This window comes from Bicyclus anynana, chromosome 6 (assembly GCF_947172395.1).
Source record: "Bicyclus anynana chromosome 6, ilBicAnyn1.1, whole genome shotgun sequence".
Classification (NCBI taxonomy): Eukaryota; Metazoa; Arthropoda; class Insecta; order Lepidoptera; family Nymphalidae; genus Bicyclus; species Bicyclus anynana.
In genome coordinates, this window is record NC_069088.1 from 9,019,386 (window position 1) to 9,046,515 (window position 27,130).

Below are 27,130 nucleotides of genomic sequence, written 5' to 3' on the forward strand. Positions count from 1 at the left end.
GTTGATGGAAATTGGACATGTTATTTTACTGTCATGCAGTGTGAAACATAAATAAAGCGTATTAATTTTATAAAAATCATGACTTAATACTCAAGTCTAAACTGTTAAAATGAAATAATATATTTAAAGACGTAACTGCCACTTATACATTTCTTTTTAATTAATGACATTATGGATGGTTTAATTCACGCGGCATTGGAAGCAGAGGTAAGCGTTTTAATATTACTATTCCAGCTTTTCTGCTATAAAATCCACAATTCCCCGTGTTCCTTATCTCTTAATTATTGCAAAATATTTAAATTTCAGGTAATATTGAACCGGGCCAAACATGTGAATACAAACTTAAATTTTGACAGTGGTGTCTCTGATCATAAAATGACTTGGACCCACGAGAAGTTACATCTAGCAGAAACCGTTGACGACTCCAGGATGAAATTTCAACGTAACTCCGTCAGTTCCGTTGCTAAATGTTCAGAGAAGTTTGATCTGTACAAAAAACTTCATGAGTTGTATAATGAGCTCAGTCAAGATGAAACTTCACAAACCAACTATGTGAGTACACGAACTTTATACAGTATATTACAAACTGGGGTGCTTTGGAGACTGCTTATAGCCATCATATGAGCATAAATGACCTGCTAATTTATTTTAAGTATGTTTTTGTGTAATTGGTAATCCATATTTGAACTATAAATTCAATAACCAGCCATACTCTTTCTATGTTTGTTCTTACCCAGGTTGTTACGTTTATATTTTAATTATTAGCAAATCAGTAGTAGTTTACTGCTTATTTCCATTTGTAGCATTGTCCATTTATTATTTAAGTAAGTCTGATTTTTCTTCTTCTATTTAAATCATGATCGAGGGCATATTACTATTGAACCTTTTATTATTATCTAAGAGTTATAGAAATAACATCTATATAACTTTTCGAACTGGAACTGGGAATGACTCTGTTGAACCAGTTAATGGGAATACATTATCTGCCTGACAAGCTTGGTGGGTTTCAGCCAAAGTCAACCCTTCTTCTATAAGGCAGAAGGCTTGACTTTGTAATGGCCTGTAAAATAGGACTATGGTGATAATTCCTCAACTAATAATCAAATATTTATAATATACCCCTCTGTAAAAGAGTTTGCACTGTGACCATCAAAAATACTTATTAACTTATTAACCAAAATAGTCTGTTAAAATAAATTCATAATTTTTATTATTTATGATGACCACTGTGCAAATATTTTATATATAAGTTAATCATATGGCCATTTCTTTGATTATTACAGCAAGGACTCAAAACTACGTCTTATCTATTAGAAAAGCTGTTGGCTACTTATAATCTAAACACTTTGATAATAAATTTGTATCCAGGAAATAAGGGATATTCTTTATCGCTAAAAGTCAATGGAAATACACAGTATATTCATCCACCAGACTTGAGTGTAAGTAGTCAGAATATTATTATAAGTTTTTGTATGTAACATAGCTTTATAAAATGCTTGGCCTGCTAGTACAGTATCTAGTCTATACATAAAAATATAAAAAAGCAAAATTTGATTTTTTGTTACTTTGTTTGTGTCTGAAACTGCTGATCTAGTTTAAATATACTTTCACCAATGAAAAGCTACATTATCAGTGAGAAATATATTTCAACAGGAATGGGCAGTATACAGATATAACTGTGTAATGTTTGCTAAATCAAAATAACCATATTATTTAAAAAAAAAACTGCCATGTCTTTTGAGTATGACAAATAGTCCCTATTCCCTCCTATTAGTCTGAAAAACTATTGAGAGAGGTTACAACAATAATCCATTGATCGGGGATCAAACCTATGACCTTTCAATATGACATTCGCCCCTTTACTCTAGAGCTATTAAGGCTTATTGACTAATGATCCATATATTATTCAGTTGATTATATAAGATCACTGATAAGTTACAGGAAGCAGCAGTAAAATGATAAGTTTATAAATAGCTTCATTCTTATCCACAGAGGGCATTGTAAAAAGTACAATTTTACTTTTATTAAATGTTGATTCAGTTTAGAGATTACCTACTGTAGAGTTGAATATGGAACCTTTGCTATGTCAAAGGTTGAGGCCTTTATACATAAATTAATGATAAGCTTACAAAGTATCTTATATACTAGCAGACATCCGCGTCTTTGTCTGTGTGATATCAGTTTTTCAAGGTTCCTGTAGGAACCATGGATTTTTGCATGATAAAAAGTAATCTGTGTTGACATTAACCTCTATCATTCAGTGAAAGTTCAATAGAAAATCAGTTAAGCTGTTCCAGACATTAGCTCAGACAAACAGACAAAAATTAAAATGAAGTTTATTTATGAATCATGTAAACACTTGTAAAGAGCTCTGTTTTAGAGCCAGTAATATCTTTTCGTGTAGGTGAATGGTGTGAAAAACGGTCAACAATTTCTAGTTTAGTATAACATATAAACAAGCTCCTTATTCTCAAAAAAATTACAAACAATTTTGTTGGTGAATTTGGGTGCAATATTAGTCCTAATGTAATTATTCTGAGTATTTAATTAATTGCTTTGTTTTTGTAGGGCTCATCAAGTCAAGATGAGACTTTGATTGAGACTCCTAGGTGGCCTTATGAAGAAGAGGAACTCCTCAGTTACATTGACAATGAAGAATTACCTGTGGTGCTTTTAGACCTCCTTGAGTCAGAACACTCATGTCTTTTCTACTCAGGATGCATAATAGCTCAAATAAGGGATTACAGACAGGCTTATCCAAGTTTTTTGTGTGACACTCATCATGTATTGTTAAGGCCAACAAATCAGGTATTTACTATTGTTTATCATTTATTATATTTATAGTGATAGAGATATTTTATCTCACTGATAAAAACATATATATGTTTTATTTAAATAACCATTGCATTACTTAAACTGCATCTATTGCTTTTCAAATCTCGAGTCTGTACACACCTTGCCTCAGCTTTTTCAGCCTATTTTGACGGCACCCTACAGGGATAGTCCTTATAGGAGAATTGATAAGGCCCTTAGAGCCATCACCCATCTCACTGCTGTAATGTGAGTAAGCTGACTTACTTTTGACGATCTCCGTGGCGCAGTGGTATGCGCGGTAGATTTACAAGACGGAGGTCCTGGGTTCGATCCCCGGCTGGGCCGATTGAAGTTTTCTTAATTGGTCCAGGTCTGGCTGGTGTGAGGCTCCGGCCGTGGCTAGTTACCACCCTACCGTCTAAGTCGTACCGCCAAGCAATCGTTCCGGTACGATGTCGTGTAGAAACCGAAATGTGTGTGGATTTTCATCCTCCTCCTACCAAGTTAGTCTGCTTTCATCTTAGATTTCATCATCACATACCATCAGGTGAGATTGTAATCAAGGGCTAACTTATAAAAAATTAAAAAAAACTTAGATGTTAAATTCTATAATAACGCCTAACAGATGTTAATAATAATGTCCGCAACCAATAGCTTAATGTGCTCTCAGAGGCATAGTGGTTTATCATCACTTCCCAACTATGGGCTGAGAATTTTCACTTAAAGCTTAGAAGAAAGAAAAACTCAGTGTTACATAGACTGACGTAATACTGGAACCCAAGACCTCATGATTTGAAGCTACATAGGCTAATCACAGGACCTACAAGACTGTTGCGTATATTGCCTAATGCTGAATTATAATTGTTGGTGAAGTATCTCGAAAAGGGAATGCATTTTTATTTATGTATTGCAATAGAATGAACTTTGGGAACCCCTGGTCCATACAATCAAAACTATGCGATATATCTCTAGCGCAGTGTGTAGTGGTTCTCTTCTTCTTCTTTCCCGGGCCTTTTCCGCACTTGGCCTCAGGGGTTGGCTGTTGTGCGTAGCTTAAAGTAGTGGTTCTCAACAGAGGTCCTGGGTTTCAGTTTAGGATTTTATAATTTCTAAACTGGCTCAGGTCTGGTGGTAGGCTTTGGGCGTGGCTAGTTATCACCCTACCGGCAAAGAAATACCACCTAGCGATTAAGCGTTCTGTTACGATGCCGAGTAGAAATCGTCAGAGGTATGGGTAGATCAAACTTATACCTGTTCCACGTTATTCAATAATAATAAAAAACCGGCCAAAGAAGTGTCGGACCATGCGCCGTGTAGGGTTCCGTAGATTAAATTAACACTTAAAACCCCTTATATAATGCACAAAAATACCGATAACGAAACCCCACACCATGGGATAGACGATAAAAAATCATCCTCACTTTGCATGTATGAAAGGAACCACAAATCCTTTTTTTTCAAATTTTTTTACTACTTGTATAAACGTAAACATACATACATACCCATGCCACATTTCAGCTCTCTGGATCTAACAGACTGAGTTATCTTACTGACAATTATATCTAATTATAAAATTTCATTATAAATCCTATTTCTGTGTATTTTTTCACGTATCCATAAACAACCGTTTAGCTGGTACAGGGCGACACTTGACTCTTAACAAAAATTAGCTCTGAAAACCTTTATAATCTTCAAATTTCGTTTGTAGAATTCCATGAGATAACAGAGTAAAAAAAAACGTCCCCACTTTATTTTTATCTTATTAAGAACGCATTTTCGGCTCACTGTCGAGCAATAGTCTTCTCTCAAAATGAGACGGGTTAGGCTAATAATCCACGCTAGCCCAATGCGGATTGGCAGACTTAACATACATAAAAAATTAAGAAAATTCTCAGTTATGCAGGTTTCCTCACGATGTTTTTTCTTCAGCGTTTGAGACACGTGATATTTAATTTCTTAAAATGCACATTACGGAAAAGTTGGAGGTGCATACCCAGCACCGGATTCGAACCTGCGCCCTCTGAGTCGAAGGGAGAGGTCATATCCATTAGGCTATCCGGTTCTTTTTTTTAAAATATATATACTCATGCAAAATTACAGCTTTCTAGTAGTAATAGTCTCTCCGCTTAACCGCGGACGGACGGATAACAGATGAACTTGGTGAAATTATAATCTTGTGGACTACATAACCCTAAAAAGCACACTCGTTTTTATTTGTAAGTATTTTTTCTTTAAATTTAAATACTTTGTTTGACAGAGCATAATAACAGACGCCATGTGTATCGGCGGCCGCTGCGGGTGGGCGGGGGAGGAGCGCGGCGCGGTGGAGGCGGTGGAGGCGGCGCTGGTGCACGCGGCCGCGCCTCCCCTGTGTCTGGAGCCGCGCCCGGCGGTGGGCTTGCTGGCCGCCAGGCTGCATGCCGCGCCACGACTGTTCAACACGCCGCGGATACGACGGCAAGCGAGGAGATTCTCACAAGTGAGATACATTTCTCCTCAGACCAATTATTGTATAGGACCTGCCTCGCTAGACTACTTTTCTGTCAAAGTATATGATCAACGATCTAATGCGATTATAAAAACTGTCTCTATAGAATCGATGTTAAATAGTTGTAATCGTGTTCGTCGGTTAAAGAGCTCCGTAAAAATACATTTTTGTGTATTTAAATTGTGTAAAAAAACGGGCAAAAACTTCTAGTTTAGTATAAGATATATACAAAATCTAAGCTCGTTTTCCTCAGAAAATGACAGATAATTTTGTTCGTGACTATGAGTGCGATACAGGTCCTTCTATAATTGGTCTGAGCATTTCTCTGATAGAGTGGCACTGGATAGGAACTCCTGTGTAACACCAGATCGGCGTTGCACAGGCATCTTAGTCCAAGTAGTATCCACTTTCACTGGCATCCTAGTGAGGACCGGAGAAGTGGTCAAGGTCAAAGCCAAAGGCAATATGGAATCTGTTGAGGTGGAGTTGAAGTCTGTTGGTCTTTCCTGGATTCCGCTCAAGAGTGCAATCCACGGTAGATCTGACTGGAAATAGTACATTACTGCAGCGGTCGGCAAGAGAGGCATTGATGTGGTGTCAATGTGGGCCGAGGCAAAGCCGAGGCACACATACGTAAGTCCATCAATGCCTAGTTGCGGCCGGGGCTTGTATAGTACTTTTCTCAAATAATGCGTGGAAATTAAACTAAGTAGTACAATTCAGAACTTTTAGAATTTGAAAGTACAATTATTGAGTTTACAATTCATAAAATTTAATGTGGATTTTTCAGAAATTATGTTGGTTTGAGATAATTCTAACGAGGTTGAAGATTATTGTATACTGATGGGAAGTCGATGGTCGGGATAAGATGCTTTCGTTAATTTTACGTGTAATATTATTTTAAAACCAATGTTGACGAACAACTAATAACAATAGTATTTTACGCGTCAAAGTATTTTTTTTTCACTAAACAGAGATACATTTCTAGTCAGAGATTTGGAGGCCTCTGTGCCGCAGTGGTATGCGCGGTGGACTTACAAGACGGAGGTCCTCGGTTTGTGGGTTTCATAATACAATATATATACAACAATATACAAGTTTTTCATCCTACTCCTAACATGTTAGGAGTAGGATGAAAAACTTGTATATTTAATGCTTTTATATATTTTAATTTGTGTTTACTATTCAATATTTTTAATTTTAAGGTGGCTGTGAATAGAAAGAGGAAATTGGATCAATTCACACATTACCACGGACTGGAGCTGCTAGAGTTGATCCACCGACAGAGGGCGAAAAACAGCAGACAGTCAGTTCCTCATACTCGACTGACTTCCAAATATCCTAAGAAACCACCAGAGGTAAGATTCGTATATTTTTTTTTATTTTAACAAAACCACTGCTATATTATTTTTATACTTACTGGCATTTAAATGTTTTTTTTTAACTTTAAAACATTAAGGATTGCCTTTAAATCTGTAATATGTGTTTAACAAATAATATATATAATAATAATATTTTATATACATTGTTTTGCATCTATGGAAGCTATGCTATAGATATATTATGTAAATCGTCTATGTGACAGAACTGCCGTGCCATAACGAACCACTCATCATCATCATTAACAGCAGATGGACGTCCACTGCTGGACACAGGCCTGCACCACAAAATGGACGACAGCGTTTTTGACATTCGAAAAAATACATGATTTTTAAATTAAGTTATCCTCAACTTTTATTAATTGATATCAATATATTTCGGACCCTTATTCCATGTACTATACGAAATTAATATTGTTTATTTTATATGAATCAACTATATTATTTCATTTGTTTCAGGTGTTCAAGCCAATAGAACCTCCAAAAATGGAGCCTTTGCCGCTAGCGTTGCCATCAGAACCGACGGGGCCACTACGACTCGCGCGCGCATACGAACGCCCGCGGCCGACGCCCGACTGCCAGCCGCAGCTAGTCGAAGAGTACATCCTAGAGACGGAGAAGACGTCCCCGCACGCCGGCGCCGGCTTCTTCCATATAAAACTATCGATATTACAACGGCCGTCCGATCAAGAGTTCCTAGGAGAGTTGTATGTAGATAGAGATCACGTTGAGGGGGAGAGGAATGGTGCAGCATGTAGATTTACATTAGGTAAGAGTCTTCTTCCATATAAAAGTATTGATATTACAACGGCTGTCTGATCAAGAGTTCCTAGGAGAGTTGTATGTAGATAGAGATCATGTTGAGGGGGAGAGGAATGGTGCAGCATGTAGATTTACATTAGGTAAGAGTCTTCTTCTATATAAAACAATCGATATTACAACGGCCGTCCGATCAAGAGTTCCTAGGAGAGTTGTATGTAGATAGAGATCACGTTGAGGGGGAGAGGAACGGTGCAACATGTAGATTTACACTAGGTAAGAGCCTTCTTCCATATAATACTATCGATATTACAACGGCCGTCCGATCAAGAGTTCCTAAGAGAGTTGTATGTAGATAGAGATCATGTTGAGGGGGAGAGGAATGGTGCGGCATGTAGATTTACACTAGGTAAGAGTCTTCTTCCATATAAAACTATCGATATTACAACGGCTGTCTGATCAAGAGTTCCTAGGAGAGTTGTATGTAGATAGAGATCACATTAAGGGGGAGAGGAATGGTGCAGCATGTAGATTTACACTAGGTAAGAGCCTTCCTCCATATAAAACTATCGATATTACAACGGCCGTTCGATCAAGAGTTCCTAGGAGAGTTTTATGTAGATAGAGATCACGTTGAGGGGGAGAGATACTTGGTTCTATCTATCTTCATAAAAATTAAAAGAATCCTTAATTAATTTAACAATTTTAAACTATAACAATGATTTTTAAAAGGACAATCGTTTAGTTTATTCAATTTATTGGTTTTTCTCAGCAAATCCTGCATTCCAAAACGGTGGATGATAATAAATACGGACAGACTAAAGCGCTTGTAAATTAAGCCTATTTGAAATTAATTATGATTTTTTATTTTTGAATAATGTATCATTGTTTTTCTATTTTAGGGTCTCGACTTCAAGCTAATAAATATATACAACAGTTTACGGAGATATTTACAGAGGAAGGACGAAAGTCAGTTAGGATAAAGCATATTGTACCTGGGCAGCTACCAAGAGTTTCATTTACAGGAGGCATGAGAGAAATGGTAAGTCTGAAGATTTAAGTTATCTTACAACAAAACAATTACAATACGGCTGGTTTTAGAGTCACGCTGACAAGACGCTGACCGTCGGCGCTGACAGCTGAAATGTATGAGATTCAGGGAGGGAGCTAGGGAGCGTTTCAGAATAACGCGTAGCTATCAGCGCCGCGTAGAAGTCGGCGGTTTTGTCCCAATAGACAAACTAATTAGAGAACGCGCGCAATCTTTCTTAGACAAAGAACCGAGTTGCGAGCGAACTGCGAAAAAAGACCTTGACGGATTGGGAAACAGAATGGTCCGCGGGTGGAAAAGGAACGTGGACGAGGGAGCTAATCAAAGACTTGAAAAGTTGTCATCAAAGGAATCGTGGAGAGGTAGACCGAAGGTTTACGCAGGCTCTGAGCGGTGACGGAGTGTTTAACACGTACCTCTTTGCAATAGGCAAATCTCCCACCGAAAATTGCTACTTCTGTCGAGAAGAGGACACTCTAACATGCCATATACGAATGCTCTGCCTGTGATGACCATAGAGGGGCGTAGACTCCGGTAGCCTTATTGCGCGTATGCTGTCCAGCGAAGGCGAGTGGCAGAAATACGCACAAATGCTCCGGAAAATAATGATAAGAAGGGAAGAAAGAGAACGGGAAGAGAAAAAGAAATGGGAAATACTCTAGAGGCAGTTAGCACGATGTAATGCCATGCAGTTCCGTGCTAACTCTGAAGATTATTAAAAAAAAGACGTCGGCGCTGACCACTGCCCGCGCGTTTCTGCATTCAGTGAACGTTTTAGTGTCGACCGGAGCGGATGCCGACAGCGTGTACAATCTTGTTGAATCGCGATTTCTGTACTCCGCAGCCATCAGCACGATACTAAAACGTCTTGCGCTGACTCTCAGCGCTGACAAGCTACGGTCAGCGTCCGGTCAGCGTGACTAGAACCAGCCTACACAGTTTTTAAGCCAGCATTTGAATCCAATGGGCGGACTTACTAATAACTAATTGATAATATCTCCACACAAATAATATTTTTTAAAGTTATTTTGGGAATGTTGTTGTAAGTGAATTACAAATAATAAAATGTTTGTTTACTTGCATGTGTCGTAAAAAATAAAATTGGTTTGCGATGGCTATGTGCATATTTTAGCATATTGATATTTTTATTTTTGGAGAAATATGGGTTTCCGTCGAATGAAATAAATAAATAAAATTATAATTAAAAAACAATAAACTGGCTGCTTAAAAGTAATAAATTGAAAAGAAAAAGCGCTGCACTTGTGATGTCAAAATCTGTAGTAGATTAAGTAGAAAGAGGGCTCAAAATTGAACGAGCAAATATAGATTCACATAGAACTATTATGTACAAGAATTACAATATAAACTGTTTTGGCAATAATTTGCGGGGCAAACAGTTGTTGTTACAGCAGCGGTCAGCGCAGGCGAGTAGCTCCACAGTCCAGACGCATGCGACGACGGTGCCTGTAGTGTAAGTATAACTTAGTTTTCTAGATATCGCTCTCTTTTTCGTCCTATCGCAACAAATGAGCATAAACAACGCTCTCATTGGTCTTATCTCAACGAAAGTGCTTCAATATCGCTATTTCTTCCGTTCTACCGCAATGAATGAGCTTAAATATAGCTTTCTCTTTTATTCTATCGCAATGAATGAGCATAAATATTGCACTCTCTTTCGTAATTTCGCACCGAATGACGATAAATACCTCTTTCTTTCGCCCTAACGCAACGAATGACCATTAATAACGCTGTCTCTTTCGTCCTATCGCAACGAATGACCATAAATAACGCTCTCTCTTTCGTCCTATCGCAACGAATTAGCATAAATATCGCTCTCTCTTTGGTTCCATCGCAACAAATTATCATAAATATGGCACTCTCATTGACGCCATCGCAACAAATGAGCATATTTCTTTATACCATCACTTTGATACCATCCCAACAAACGGCCAGAAATATAGCTCTCTCTCTTTGGTCCCATACTAACAAATGAGCATAAATATCGCTCTAACTTTCGTCCTATCTAAATGAATGTGCATAAATAAATATCACCATCTCTTTCTTTGCGACCCAACTTTGCGAGAGGATGAAAGAGAGAACACATATATGCAGAGTATATAGACACAATAGGGATGATGACAGTTTTTTAAATTGTATATAAATTAAGAGTATACTAATAGTAAAGCAATTTTGTAAAAGTAACAGGGTATCTGCGATCATTACTTTCGGAGCTACAGGGATTTAAAGGGTCAGATTTGCGGCCCTGCCGCGGATCCCTGAAAAACGCCCCATACAAAATGGCTCGAAAAAATGACGTCATAGGCAATGTAATGATCGTTAGATTTGTATGCGCGTTCAAACAAAATTACTAATATCTTTGTTATTTGTGCGTTTATCTTTATAGTTCATATATTAAAAAATGTCACATTTAATGCAAGGAAGCTAAAACTGTATGAATTTTCATCTAATTACGATAAAAAAATTTTAGTAGTTTTTGAAATTTTATAATCTCATTTATTTTGCAAATATCCAGACAATCTTTGCTTTTAATGTATAAATTAGTTAACATTGACCCTATTTACCCGAATGTATCATAAAAATCAATATATTCAAACCTAGTCATCATCCCCATTATCTTTTTATCTCTAGCCCGCGCATCCTAAGCATATAGGAATTTATTCACTTTTTATTTATTGATATATTTATTGTCTAAATTGATTGGTTTTCATCATTTTCACAGAACACCCGCAATACAAGCCACGCCCAATGTCCACACAAGTACAAGACAGTTGCCAATACTGGTAAGTATATTTTATAGTTACTTATAATCTTATGTAATATATTGTATATATTCATTAAATATAAGATAAGCTATAAAACAAATTTAAGTAAAATAGAAAATATATTTATAGATCTTGGTTGTTCTAAATCTGCTCTCCTAAAAGGAGAAAATTCTGACCCTGCTGTATTATAATGTATGTATAATATATAGACTAAATTATAAAGAAAATTTTTAGCCCCAATATTTTACTCGTTATTTTAGTTCTAAATGTTGTGATCGAGATAGCATAAGTCGCTTATTGTATATCAGATCTTATCGTAAAGTAATAAGGTTTATATTAATGTTGTGAACGTCAAGTAAAGTGTTTTTTCATTGCAGCAGGCGCAATTGCAACAAGTAGGCAACGTCGGCAACGCATCCGCAGTGAGCACGGTTGTCGGAAGCGTGGGCACAGTCAGCGCCGTGGGCACCGTGGGCACCGTGGGCGCTGTCGGCAACGTGGGCGCGACCAACTCCGCTGTTGAAGCTGCGTTAAAGCAGCAACCTTCGCCTACTACTCCACGGTTGTCACCTCAGGTATGAATATCTTCTAATCTTCTAGTTTTTTTTTTAAATTATGACCTATATTTCACCACAGACAAACATACAGACACACAAACGGATAAAATGGTTTAGTTTTTCCTTTTGTGGTTCAGAACCCTAAAAATAATTTTATTTTGAGTGTACAAGTCTTTCCGTGGTTCATAAGTACGATTAAATTGTGAAGATGGAAAAAAAAACGATAAAAGATGCAATAGGCAAGTTAACTAATTTTTTGTAAAATAGTTTTAATTTGTTTATCATCGTTCTACTAGATTGAAAATAAATTTATCATATTTTTTGAGACATGAATACATAATATACATAATATTTAAATTAAGTTTTATAAAAAAATCTTAGCTTATGTTTAAATAATATTGATATATTTCGTAGCCTTCTTCCTTATCAATATACGAAATAAATATTGTTTAAATTGAATTTGATTTGATATCCTATATCTTGGCAAATTCGTTCGTAACACTCCCGATGGTCCGCGCGAGCCGGGCGGGGGGGAAGCAATGCCCCGCGCGCACGACCTCACACCCACGCAGGCCTTTCGCCCCGCCGCCCGCATATCATGGGAGTGTCAACAACGAACTTGTCAAGCTATAATGCTGCCTTCTGAGGGACTTTTTTTCTCTATAAGCAGGCATCAACAAATCAGTTGCTAGCGCAGCAGTTGACCAACCCACCGCAACCGCTTAACCCTCAGAAGATGCAGTCCGCCATAATACACATACAGCATCCACTCATGTCATCTACTGGCACATCACAGGTAAAACTTTTTATTAAACTATCATTATCATATTTAAACGGCCTACTACAAGCCCAGTAGGCCAAGCATACGACCAACGACATATATCTCTTTTAGAGAAATAGACAAATGTCGGCTTATTACTGAGCTCGAGTCTCCTCTCAGAATGAGAGTCCACCACGCTGGCCCAATACGGATTGGCAGACTTCACAAACGCAGAGAATTTTCTTAATTCTCTGCGTTTCTTAATTCCCGCATGCACGATTTCACACCCGCGCAGTCTTTCCCCCCGTCGCCCGCAAATCATCAACGAACTTGCCAGACTATAGTATTAAAATGAGTTCATTTCCCAGGTACAAAGTATACAGTACACGAGTGCGGCGACCACACAACAGAAAGCCACGATAACAAAGCCGAGATCGACAAACCCAGCCATAAACGCGCTTGTCACTAGTCTTATGAATTCGGCACAACAGTTTCAACAAGGTAAAGGTAAAAAAAATCGTTTTTGCACACTTTTAACTCTGTATATTTGACACTATTATCAGTTTGAAATATAGGATGGATAAGATAAGAATCAGGAAAGAAGCAGCTGCAAAATTATACTTTAAAAAACATTCAACAAGCTAATCACATTCAAATAACTGAATAGATCCTTATTATTAGTTAAGTTTTATTGCATTTCAGTTATGTTAATACTACGCGTGTATTTTTGCAGCGGCTAGTCAAAACGCTGCCAAATCGGTCGTCAGTACAGCGAATAACAACGCAACGATACTCAACCTCCTGAACAGCGCGCCGGCCGCCATGACACACGTCACGACAGCGGACAGCTCTCTGGACACACACAAACTGCTCACTCGCACTGTATCCATATCGGGCGCGCGTCTCATTGCCGCATCCACGAGCGCTCACACCATACCCACTTATACGCAACAGGTGAGTATTGTATCGGTGGAGTTTACCCCACGACAGTAGAAATTGTGTAGTAGTTGCTACAGTTCTATGACACGCTTCACGACAGCGGACACACACAATCTACTCACTCGCACTGTAACCATATCGGGCGCGCGCCTTATTGCCGCATCCACGAGCGCGGTTATACGCAACAGGTGAGTATTGCAGTATATCAGTGAAGTTTTATTTTTTATTACCCCAGGATTATAACATAGAATCACTCGCTACGCTCGTGATTCAATTATGAATCCTTCGCTTACTCGGGATTCAAACACGGCACTCGCAGCGAAAACAAACTTTGCTCTCTTGTTGAACAAATAACTATATATTTAATAATCAAGGCAATTCTAAATATTAAATGATGTTTAAATTATGCTACATCAAACTAAAATGAATATTATGTAATAAATTTAAGTAGTTTAAAAAACTAAAAAACACAATTTTAGCACGCACTAAAAATTAGAAATATTGGAGTCACGTGACTTTTTTTTACGTATTCCTGACAGGAAACCCTTTCAATTGATATCCATATCATGGGGGTGGATTTTAAAGAGTCAGTCCGGGATCTTGGGGAGGCCGCCATATTGGATTTGTAGTGAAGTCATGTATTGTCATCAGAGCTCAGAGCGTGTGCAAAATTTAATCCTAATCGAAGACCGGGAAGTTGGTCAAATTAAGATCCCAAGATTATCTTACATACATAGTTACAAGTTACTTAATACTTAAGAATACTATTTGGTTCTCTCACACTTTTAAGATATTTATTTAACTTCCCGCTAATGATTGTTCTTGGTTTTTCTTCTCATTTGTTTGTTAATTATTTTTGTTCTTAAATATAGTATTATGTAATAACCAGTGCACAGTAAAACCAACTGTGGTTTTTGTTGCACTATGGTTAGGCTTAATTGAAATGTGTTTTTTGTAGAGTAATAAACAAATAAATAAATAAGTGAAGTTACTATAAAGCGTGTAAAAAAGGTGCTAAAAATCCTTCTATCTACATTGTTCTCATTCTGTAGGTAACATACACGAGAGAGAACGACTCGACGAACGTGTCAAGTAGTGAGAGCGCGCTGTTGGAGCGGCTCATGGGCCCCGAGCCGGCCGCGACACCTCCCTCACAGCCGCAGTCGCAGCCGCAGCCGCAGCCGCAACCTGTTTGTCATTTGCAGGTAGGCTACAATTTTTACTGCATATGCATAACGTCGGTCTACCGTCTAGATGTGATAGCTTGTAAGTTAAACTGACGAACTTTTCAACACAACAAGAAACATCTTTTAGGTATCTAGGACTAAAAGTCGTTTTATGCGACCAAAAACGGTTTTTTAATGTATGTACTACAAGATATTTACGGGCTACCACCGGAAAAGCTGTTTGAAGCTTTCTGCATCAAAATCATTTTTACCAAAAATTGTTAGTTACGAGGTATCACATCCAGACCGACGATAATACGAATATCTTAGCATTTTATTCATTCATTTTAGCGCTGGGTCCGTTGTGTGCACTTCTGTCACCAACACCACTACACTATGAGCGAGACATCTTATCAGAGTTTATCCGAGAAAACTGACTTCATCAGATTTTACTTGAGAAATCTGACTTCACCCTAAGCCTACTTATATTTTTTGTAAAATAGCCAAATAAATGAACTCACTGGTCTTCGAATATATTTATTTAATGCGTTTGTTCAACATAGGTGTTATTTTTTAACCGATTTCAAAAAAGGAGGAGGTTCTCGACTGTATGTTTTTTTTTGTATGTTTGTTACCTGATTATTTTATTAAATGTCTTTCAGGGTTTAAGCTTAACATCGTTGCAAGGTCTACAAAGCATCCAGGGGGTCCAGAACGTGCAAGTACAAATACCGGGCCTGTCTGCGCCGATATCGCTGTCGCTCAACGTGTCGGGCGCGTCCAGCGGGCTGCTGGTGTCGGTGCCGCCCACTACGTCGGTGGTGCTGACGAACCAACCCTCAGTGATTTCATTGCCTATAGGTGAGTCACTTGACTGGGCAGCGTTGACAGCGACATCTTATCTTTCGAAATTACTCAGTGCCTGGCCTATGGGCCTTATGGGCCTTATTAGAAGGCTCAAAGTTACTCAGCGAGCGATGGGGCGAGCTATGCTTGGAGTTTCTCTGCGTGATCGCATCAGAAATGAGGAGATCCGCAGACGAACTAAAGTCAACATAGCTTAGCGAGTCGCGAAGCTGAAGTGGCAATGAGCAGGTCAAGACGAAGAGCCGATGGACGTTGGGATCCCAAGGAATGGCGACCCCGCACCGGAAAGCGTAGTGTTGGCCGACCCCCCACTAGGTGGATCGAGGATATCAAGCGGGTTGCATGGAGTCGCTGGCGGCTCGAGACCGATGTGCTTGGAGGTCCATGTCCAGCAGTGGACGTCTATCGGCTGATAAGATAAGGTAAGGTAAGGAGTCATTATATTCTAGTTAGTTGCTATATATGTTCAAATCAGGAATGAGGAGATCCGCAGAAAAACCAAAGATATATAAACGCTCAGCGAGACATGAAGATGAAGTGGAAATAGGCAGGCCACATAATTCGAAGAGCCGATGGACATTGGGGTCTTAAGGAATGGCGACCCTAGACCGGAAAGCCCAGTGTTGGTTGGTGGTGTTTGAAAGTCCATGCAAGAGGCCTATGTCTATCGGTTGCTAATAATGAGTAATAATATCAGCTAAATTAGAATTTAATAATAAGGCTCAGAGTAACTTGCGGATGAGCTCTGCATGATCTTGTCAGAGTTGACTTTTTTTTTCTGATTGTGTAAGTGCCGTATGCTCATTAATGGGATCTCAGCGGCTTCACTGGGGGGTTTGGTTGAGAGCAGAAGCACCGCCTAATGGGGTCCGAAGGCTGAAGCAGTGTAAACGGGCAGAACGACTCTTTAAGTCTCCTCTGAGACTCGAACCGCGGCTTAGAGGGCCGTTGGCCCGAGTGTATCAATCCGGGCAGCCCCTGAGATCGCGAGTTTTTAAACCGGGTCCGGGTGACATCAGATATCGGGAACCTCGTCTTCGCCGGCGAAGACGCCATGTATTGTGTTGCCTAGAAAGCATTGTCGAATCAGAGTTGGGCGGGGAACGTAGTTCAAAAGCCGTTGGACATTGAAGTCCCATGTTGCTAGAACTACCTCTGTTGTGGTAACGATCTACCTTCAGTGCTGTCATTGTCTATACTGCCGCGCTAAGCGCAAAAGCGGTATTTCAGTCATAGCAAGTTTTGAGATAATTGAAGTTATGTAAAAGTAGTTTTAAGGTAAAAGTGACATAGAAAAAGCTTTCTTTAGGGTTTACTTTAAAAATAAGATACCGCTATAAGGTTTAGTTTATTAGTTGCATATTTTTCTAAGCTATTAAGCACAAAAATTAAATAAACGATTTGTTTGAGATATCGCTTTCGGATCGGTGGACAACTACTCGTAAGCATAAAAGTTAGTTGTTGTTGTTGTTCAAAAAAGTTAGTTGTTTTCCAGCACAACTACAACAACTGTCGGGCAGTGTCAAAGGCGGCGTGAGGGGGAGTACGGTACAAGTAGTGCGCGCGCCGAGGCCTGCACGTTTACCCCGCCCTGCGCCCCGGCCTCCTCTACAGCCTACTGCCGGTATGTATCTATTTTTTTACAGGACTGCAATCTTCTTTACGTGTTAGCAAAAACAAAGTACATAGATGATTTTGTTATATAAGGTTGTTGTATATTGTCGTGTCTACTTTCAGGTACAACTCAGTTTATAACTCAGGCGCAGACACAAGTATTAAACGCGCATCAAGTACGACGGAAATCTAATCCTGATAGTTCATAGTAAATGTTTAAACCTTAGCCCACTGCCGATATAGTGAATTAGAATGTACATAATAGTTGCATATAATAGATGAAATTTGTATAATAACTTAGAGATCGAGTGATGGAAATCTGCGTGCAATATTGATCAACAGATCTCTAGCAGACTAAGTTTAACTGAAATTATTTTATAAAACACTAAACACACAGAAGTTGGGGAGGAAGACAGAGATTTTTGTAGCTTAAACTGAAAATAAGCTTTACAGTGACGTCACTTTTGATTTTGAAGTTGCATACAAAATAACTGGTCCGCCATATTGGATATAGGATGACGTCATTTACTAACCAAGAATTATTGATATCTAAACTAAACGCGTATGAAAAATTTCAGCTCACTTGTGATATTAGGTATCGATATTCAGTTGCACGGTTTTATTTAACATATATGTTAAAGAGTTTATAAATTTAAAAACTAAAGATTTTACGTTTGGAGGCAGCTAGAGGGCATGAAGAAATGCAAACGCGAATTATTTAATTTTTTAATGAAATGTTTACATAAAATCTTTACTTGTGGACTGTCGACCAAGATATTCATTAGATAGCGAATATTCACCTCTTCTGGTAAAACTTCAAAGCCTAGATCATCGCTGAAAGATTGTTGCCATCGCTCTGCAAGAAACCGAGTAGTTTCCCATCACTATGTCGTTGACATTCCTATGAACTCATATAAAGCCTTTTGCTTCTTCATTTCTTACATCATGGCTAGGGTATGGATCTCTCTTCCGAAGTCTGTGTTTCCTATTTATAAAACTAAGGTATCTTTAATCGAAAAGTGAATAGTCGTTTTCTAGGTGTAACAAACACCTTAAGCCACATCTTACCATCAAATGAGATCCGTGCCTATTCCATATAAAAAACTACTCTTGATTCGGCGATGTATATTGATCGAAGATTGATCTGAACAGACAAAAATATGTAAACAAGGTATGAAATTAGATTGGTGATTGATCTATTTTATTAGTAATTAGGCCAATGCTGGCGGCCACTTAACTAGAAATATTGTGTAACTTAATATCGGGCTTAAAATATTCTACATTTACTTATTACTTCATTTTATCGCATTTGCGATGCTTGGGACTTTGTTTAGAGACATTAATGACTATAGTGTTTTTCAGATAGCATGGGTACGGTGACAATTCGCTTCACTCTTGAAACTTTTGCTGCGATTCACGATAATAATACATATTATGAATGTCAAAACGCAACTCTTACCGTACCCATGCTATCTGAAAAACACTATAATGAGTTATGAGTGGACCCACCCCCCGTCTTCTGTCTGTTTCTTGTTTACAAACAAACAAATACGTAGCTATCTTCGTCGTATACAACTCAAATACGCGCCGTTACCACGAGTTCCCACTGAGACTGAAAGATTAGGGTAGAGTAACAACACTTCTATTAATAAACTGTCTAGTACTGACTGAAACGAAATTTATGGCCCGGTTTCATAGTTTACAAATTTACATAGCAACAGCGCCATCTAGTAGTACTTTTTGTAATATTTCAAATATACAGGGTGCTCGGGAATATTTCCCAAAATTCTAGAATTACATTCTTTAAGGAAAATTAATTAAAAATGTCCAAGGAACATGTGTCCTAAAATGAATAGTTTCGGAGTATAAAATATTTCTTTTGTAAATAGATCTTAAAATGTGTCCCTTATAACGTATCCTTATAATTATGAAGTAGCCAAGTTTTTTAAATGCAAGGATAGATAAAGACGTGTGTTAAATGGATAGTCGGAACTATCTGAAATATTTTGTATTAAAACATAAAAAGTTTTTATTTTTTAGTTAAAAAAATATTACTTATGCAGTTCGACTTCGATAAGTGTACTCGTCAACACCTTGGAGTTATGGGAAATACTCCCGAAGTCCCGAGCATCCTGTATAAAGATTGTTTGTGAATAAATCTATACCGTGTCGTGTTCATTAGAGATTTTTTTTTTTATTATTTAAAATCAATTTTAAAAGTATTTAAACAAACAGCCAATGGAATTTAGAATTTTTGTATTTCTGTCTTCCTTTTATCACTATCAGCTGCAGCAGCTGGCCTATTCACTATTTTGGTCTTTATTATAAACCTATTAAAATAAATAACAAATCAATTGACAAAATGTCATCTACATACTATATGATATCCAACAGTAAGCACCGGATGAAATTTTGTCAAATTATTTGTTTTTTTTTTAATAGGTTGATAATAAAGACCAAAATAGGAAATAGGCCAGCAGACCACATATAGTCAACTTATATTACAAACCTATATAACATATATAAATAAACATTTTAAAGTAATTTTGAGTAAACCTAATATACTTTAAAACCATTGCCACTGGATAGGATGGCGTTGTTTTAGATGAAAAGATAACACTCGTAGACCTTTTCCGCTCTGCGTTATATACCCAAGTAATGAATTTTATATTGGGTCAAAAGAGTGTATTTTAATCTACCTTTTTTTTTTTAATAAATTCTGCTAATAATGAAATCGCACTTATTTATTACATTGAATTCTGAAGATGATTTTAATTGCATCGTTTTATGTTATTCTGTTTTATATACGTCACCGTAAAATTGTAAATACCGTTAGATTATAATCTATCTCGCGATATTGTAAGCCGTCGAAAGATTGTGAACCGCAATTACTGCTTACAATTTAACGTGTTTAGATTGTGAGCATATTATTACGTAGATTGTAAGGAAGAACGGATAAATAATTAAATAAAAAACCTAACCTAACCATTGGTTTCTGAATCAAGTTCCGGTTCTTTGGAGTATTATTCGGTTTACAATATTTCGACCGTTTACAATCTCGCGAGATAGATTATAATCTAACGGTATTTACAATTTTACTGACTCATAATTACACAATTAAATTATTATGCATGAAATTTACGTGAGTCACAAATGTAATAGACAGAGAGCCTGCAATAGCTAGACATGCAGTGTGCACTTTATAGATGCAAAAATGCACTGCCTACCCTGAGGAATCAGTACGAACTTGTACTGGAAATGGAATTTTTAATTTTGTACAAATTTTATTTTTAAATTTTATGCCTACTTTGATTAAAAACATTATGCACGCCGCTGCAAACATGCCTCATTTTACGAAGACTAAAAGTATGACGGCCTATGCTCCTATCATAGACAAGTACGGTAGTCAATTATTATAATTATAAGTATAGTTGTTTTCTAAATAGTATGACGAGGAAATGATTCAAAAAATACATTTTTTGTACTCCCATTTCGTAATCTACGCTATATAAAACCTTAACCATATCACAAAGCTATTCATTCCTAAAGGTCGTTTGGTAATGTTAATTATCACACAGGGGTAAACCGTGCTACCAATACTATGTTGTGCTACTAATTAAAGCCAATTATATATCATTCATCTACTTTTATTAGTTGTCTTTTATCATGGTTCTAAAAAAAGTATTGTATGCCACTCCACGGAATTAGACATTATAGCACTCGTGCTGCAATGACAGTGGCATAAATAACTATTACCTATAATTAAACAACTGACGCACTGAACTTAAACCCTACTTAAATTAACCTTCCAAAGCCAGTATAATTCGTCGTCATCAACCCATATTCGGCTCACTGCTGAGCTCGAGTCTCCTCTAAGAATGAGAGGGGTTAGGCCAATAGTCCACCACGCTGGCCCAATGCGGATTGGCAGACTTCACACACGCAGAGATTTAAGATAATTCTCTGGTATGCAGGTTTCCTCACGATGTTTTCCTTCACCGATTGAGACACGTGATATTTAATTTCTTAAAATGCACACAACTGAAAAGTTGGAGGTGCATGCCCCGGACCGGATTCGAACCCACACCCTCCGGAATCGGAGGCAGAGGTCATATCCACTGGGCTATCACAGCTCTACCAGTAACAGTATAATTCAAAATTCATTTATTTTAATTAGGTTTAGTTTACAAGAACTTTTGAAACGTCCAGTTATGATGATATGATGGTGGTGATAATTAAGGTACCACCAAGGTTCAAACACCACATATGCAGGCATATGTATACCGTACTTACTCGTACCTATTCTAGGAACTAACAGACTTTGAGTCTTCTTGAAATAAGGTATTTCTTGCTGTCACAGTCTCTAGGTCTATAATAAATTAATTAATAAAATAAACTGTTACTTTATTTTAAATGCGTGTTAAATTGGATCATGACAAGAATGTGACTAAACCAGATCGCAAATGCGTTCTCATTTTTAAATTGTAAGCGATATTAAGTATGCGGTTCGTTTAGAAACAAAATCCAATAATATTATAATTATTTTAAAAGATTTTATATCTCGTTAGAAATGTTTGTATCATTTGTAAATAATAATAGGTAGTAAATAATAAATATTGTATAAATATAAATAGCAATTATGTAGTATAAGTTTTGTAAATATATATAAAATATAATATGAAATTGACTTTGTTGCAAATAATAATAATAATAATCAAAGATATTGTACTTAATGATTGTGTATACTAACGTTTGACATATAAGAATGTTGTGATTTTTCTGGTTACTCTAAGAACAGGCGTCCACAGATCCGAATCGTACATATCAGACGCATCGTATTGAACGCATTTTTTTAATTTTACGGTAGATTCCTGAAATGTTGATTAGTAGACGCACTTGTACGACTTTCTATTCAAAGAATCCGTTTGGTGCGATCCGTCCGATACGTAAGATGCGGATCTGTGGACGCCTGCCATAAGTCAGTATTAGCGTTGCTGTTCGCGCAATTACATGACCTTTATGATAAGGACACATTATTGACACGTCATGTATGTTTAGGATGCCACGAGATATCTCATGACGACAGAAAAATTATCGCTCTCTTTTTCGTTACGATAGAGAGAAAAGAGAGCGAGATTTCCGCCATTATTATATTGGTCGACAATATATCCCTTTCCTCACGACATATATTTATCGTTGTCGCATGTTAGGCATACTGGATCCATTATACTTTAAAGCGTTTTCATAAGAAAGACATACGCCTCTCCGACGATAGTAAGATCAAATATAGGGAAACCGTAGATATTGGATATGACGGTAGACTGACTAGAAAATGCCACAGGTGCTCGTTATCAGTTCCGTTTATGAAAGAAAAAAGGAAAAAATTATTTTCGCTCGGTAATTTGTATATATTTGGACCAACGCTGTGCGTAAGATGCGCGCTACGATGTATTTCATAGAGATAAAAAGACATAGTCAACCAATAGCGACGGAACTGGAAATATCGTTCTCTTCTTTTCGTCCCATCGCTGGAAGCGATGTTTCCGGTTTGCCGCATTTGGTCGACAATGTCATTTTGTCTTCCGTAGATATGTCTTAGCACGCATCATAGACCTAGGCACGTATCTGTACAGTGCAGGTCAGAATATACAGAAATTACAATATTCAAGTCTTCATTTAACTTATGCTTGAATGATACCGTATCCTTCGCCAAACACCAGTGCTGCCAATATTTTTCTCCAAAGATTTTAAAACTGTAACATAAAGTGGTTGTACACTTCAAACATATATTTAAATCAGTGTACTAATTTATAGTAAAGCTTAGGCTTCTGTATCCCAGATGCGGGTAGCTGACCAATATTTATTAACTCCTTTGAAAATAGCTTGATGTTTGAGATTTAGTCCATCTCATTGGAAATAAACATAACAGTTTTTTCTTTTGTAAAAATTTACCTAAACATACTTTTTGGTACTTCATTATGAGACCAAAGTCTTGTACATTAATTGGGCAATTTTTTTAACAACAGCTGCTTTATTTCGTGATATATTATTAGTTATTTACCTTACCTCAGTAAATAACTAAAGACGCTTTGAAAAATGTTTTTTTTAGACTCGGCATCAATAAAAGTCACTCTTGTATAACTATCAAAGTTATTGGGATACATGGCAACGTGTTGATATTTTGTTTCTATCTTTGGGTAAATATGAAGTACAATGTACGATAAATAATAATTATTTATACATTTTGTAAATATGTAATATACTCGTATATAATGTCACAGGATAAAAGTAATTGAATGAAAGATGCTTTGGAAGTTAAGTTTTGCTATGTGTTCAAGATGTGGCACTTTTTGAATGCTGCTGTAATTAAATGTACGTATAAATAATGGATTGATTATGGGATTGACTCAAAATAAATAACATTACTTGCTGATTATGGATTGTTTTGAAAACATTTACTCGCACTGATTATGAAATCAATATATAATTACATTTATATTGTATATCCCTAAAATGTATAAATACATTTGAAATGATTTGTTTTGAATGAATTTATTGGAAAATTTACGTTCGTTCGTTTTTAATTATTATAATATCGTGGCCTAGCCACTAGGTTTTCAAATGTCTTTGTAGTGGTTTTGATAAAGTAGTATAATTATGTGTTACTTAAAATTAGATCACTCGTATGTCATGTATACATTTGTCAATTCAATTATGGTTGCCAACCGTTCCGTATAAAATTTTATTTAAAAAAATTAAACGACCCGGTAAAAATCGTTGTAGGCAGATCAGGATTAGTAAATAATTCTGGTTCCTACTTCAGCAGATTTGTTTGTTAATGAAAGATATTTAATTTGTATTATCAAAAAAGTGGAGTGGACCACGATCTAATATACTATTTTTTATTATATCACTACAGATTCATAAAAACCAGCCTGCAGTTTTTACTTTAAATTGTATTTTAGTATTGTCTCAAATATCCGAAATACTACTACAAAGACCAGTTAAAAAGCAATAAAATGTATTCCTAACATAGATGTTAATAATATTAATAATAAATGTTGTAGTTATTCGTATACAAAAGCTAACAACTGCTATACTTACTCTTGTTTAAACCCTAAATATGCCTACTATGTATACTTTTAATTAGGAATAACAAACATCGAAAAACTATGTCAGTAAACGTTTTGTTAAACATTAGTAGCAATTATGTAAACCGTGCGTGCGGCAATTTTCTTACGTACTCTTACTCCATTCTGCACTTTACTCTCCTCTCTCTCCACTCCAGTCACTCCACTCTCTTCTGCTCTTTCTCCGCTCCACTCTGCTCTTCCATTACCAGAATAAATTGGATCTTGTGGTGCTTTAAAATCGTAGTCTAAATCTAAAATCGTTGTACGAATATCAAACTTTGTTGTACGATTAATGTTTTACAGGGGATTCTTTTCACATTACAGAGCGTAGACAAAATACCCCCGTGAGCAATTTAATATCAATGTTAATCGACTTTTCCAAAGACATTGTTAATTGTAGGCTATAAAAATATCACGTGTTAGCTTGCTAGTTAGATAGCTGCATGAACTTTTCACGACTCATTATAAAAAAGAATCATTGTCCACCATACAATGATTTTGTATTTGGTCTATAATGCTAAGCTGAATTGTGGATTAGGATCCTTGTTAAGAAGATGTTCTTTGGTATCCTAAAATAATTATATAATATGTCATGTCAACTAGAATTACTTCAAACCATATCTGTTTATCCATAATTATTATTAAATGCTGTACGCACAATTTCCATGTCAATGTATGATTATTATTCAAGCTTGCATGCATGGGATCCACTTGATTGCGTTAAACTTTTGAAGAATATGGGCAATAGTTTTGAGAAGGTGTTTGATTAAACTGCATTTTGTGCTTTCAAGTTTTGACATTTATTTCATTGGTATTAAAAAGTACGTTACCGAAAAAATATATTATCACACTTACGTACTATTACTAGTACGCGACTAACTAAGATATAAAATGATAATTTTTCGTGTACAACGCATCCCGTCGCAACGAAAGATAGAAGCTTATTCGTTATTTATGCTATCTGTTCGTTGCGATGGGACGAAAGAGACGAGAGATACGTAGAAAATGTTATGTTATGCTTTCAGGTCCTAATGTATTAAAGACAACAAGAAATTTTATTTCGTACATATTTTATGCTTATTAAATTAGACACTTCTTCAAAATACGCTACGCCCTCTAAGAAATTAAATTAGATAAACGATTAATGGCCAATTTACCCATATTTGTATGTAGTCAAAAACAATATTTTATTGTATTATTCAGAACAAAATAAATTATTATATCATATATCATTAACTTTTAACATAAGAGGTATTACCCAAGGCATCCTTGACTGACATTCGAATAAGAGGTGTATGTTTGCATTTGAAATGTAACACGCATGATATTAGTTCTGTGACGTAATTAATGAAATATGATCCTTGTGCGTAGACAGAAGAAGAAATAGACAACTGATCAGCGTCCCGTTGTTAGTTATTTACAGTGTGACACAAAATAGTAGAAAGTAAATAAGGGCGCTTTAGTCATTTATTGTGGTTCTTATGGTGACCCTGTGTACTGTCATTCACCGGGACTGCAATGACCTTGATACTTGATAATAATTGTTAATTTGTTTAAAGGGTATGTAATGTTATGTTCTTATTTTAAATAAGATAATCTGTTGAAAATAATAATAGTATCTAAAATAAATAAATTAATTAGTATATTTAGAAAATACTTACAAATCATGATTTACATGATTTACATTTATTAAAATTAAAAGAAAGTAAATTTCATCTAAATATTTATTGTAATTCGTCTGGTAATTATCCAATTTTTTCCTTTCCAAATTATCCAATTTCCACTATGATTTTAATAGTCAGTCTGATAAAACCACCAATTAGTTGCTCTATAATGACCGATCTTTGCGTTAATGACATTAATTGTGGAGTTGCCACACAGAAAGTTTATAAGTTCCATTTTTATTAACTTCTACTTTAATATGTCGCACTATTTATTCAATTTTGACCTAAATATTTTTGTACCAATTTAATATTTTAAACTAAATGGTTACTTATATTTTTTGCAAAACATGACATTAATGTTGTGGTTACACTACGTTTATTTTATATTTAAAAAAATGTCATATTGGTTCGAACCGTGCCATACGTCATGACACCGATTAAAGAATCGCTTTGTTTCGTTTATTTACAGTCCACATTGTTATTGTTTACAGTCCACAGAGTCCACAAATAAGTTCTTATTTTTGGTGGATGCTGTTCATTTGTCTATTTATTTCTCAGTCTACGTCCTTATGTAATATATTAATTTAATTAAAATATTTTGTTTAAACTATTATACTTACTTGATATGTTACTGTTAACGAATGCAAGTGTCGACTACGTAAGTAGCTGATAATCGTGCGAATTGTTGATCTCATTTGTTTATGAACGTGTAGCTCAATATGTATGTAGGGAATATTTTTTTGTATAATAAACTCAGAAGTTTATCAAAATGTAAATGTCTATAATAAGATTATACTACTAAAATGTACATATATTATTAAAAATAAAGAATTTTTATACAAATAATCTAATTTTGTCTCTCAGCTGTATAGTATCCAGTGTCAGTAATTTTAGTATACCGTTTATTGTAGTCTATGTAAATATTCCTTATAATTAAAAGTTGTTATAAGCAAAAGTTACGCTTATGACGGTAAATAATAAAATTTATATTAAAGCGTTGACTTGGAGTTATGTATAAATTGATATTGTAAAAATTGAGTATGATGTTCAGAGATTGACGTTTTGAACATGAATAAATTAACTTTTCTTAATTTATAATATTATTATTTATTTTCATTTAACTTCACCTACTCGTTTAGTTGATCAGACTATTTTA

At 36.2% G+C, this 27,130-nt stretch overlaps 1 protein-coding gene across 3 annotated transcripts; it reads left to right on the forward strand.

Annotated features, from left to right (window-relative positions):
- Positions 1-27,077, forward strand: LOC112046517 (transcription factor SPT20 homolog). Of its 3 annotated transcripts, none has more exons than XM_052882011.1 (18): positions 1-207; positions 307-552; positions 1,284-1,439; positions 2,569-2,808; positions 5,072-5,293; positions 6,508-6,660; positions 7,141-7,450; positions 8,343-8,482; positions 9,889-9,962; positions 11,232-11,292; positions 11,652-11,849; positions 12,499-12,627; positions 12,960-13,098; positions 13,325-13,545; positions 14,583-14,735; positions 15,359-15,557; positions 17,059-17,187; positions 17,301-27,077. In XM_052882011.1, exons 1-18 carry the CDS (start codon positions 172-174, stop codon positions 17,384-17,386), a joined length of 2,892 nt encoding a protein of 963 aa, XP_052737971.1. In that variant the 5' UTR covers positions 1-171; the 3' UTR covers positions 17,387-27,077. The 3 variants fall into 3 exon arrangements, with proteins under 3 accessions (XP_052737971.1, XP_052737972.1, XP_023938922.2); XM_052882012.1 differs by having other exon boundaries at positions 12,960-13,092; XM_024083154.2 differs by having other exon boundaries at positions 12,502-12,627.
- Positions 27,078-27,130: the final 53 nt, after the last annotated feature.

Coding starts and splice junctions, on each gene's coding strand:
- LOC112046517 (XM_052882011.1), top strand. CDS start 172: ATGGATGGTTTAATTCACGCGGCATTGGAAGCAGAG. Junction 7,451..8,342: donor AGCATGTAGATTTACATTAG/GTAAGAGTCTTC, acceptor TTTCTATTTTAG/GGTCTCGACTTCAAGCTAAT. Junction 11,850..12,498: donor CTCCACGGTTGTCACCTCAG/GTATGAATATCT, acceptor TTTCTCTATAAG/CAGGCATCAACAAATCAGTT.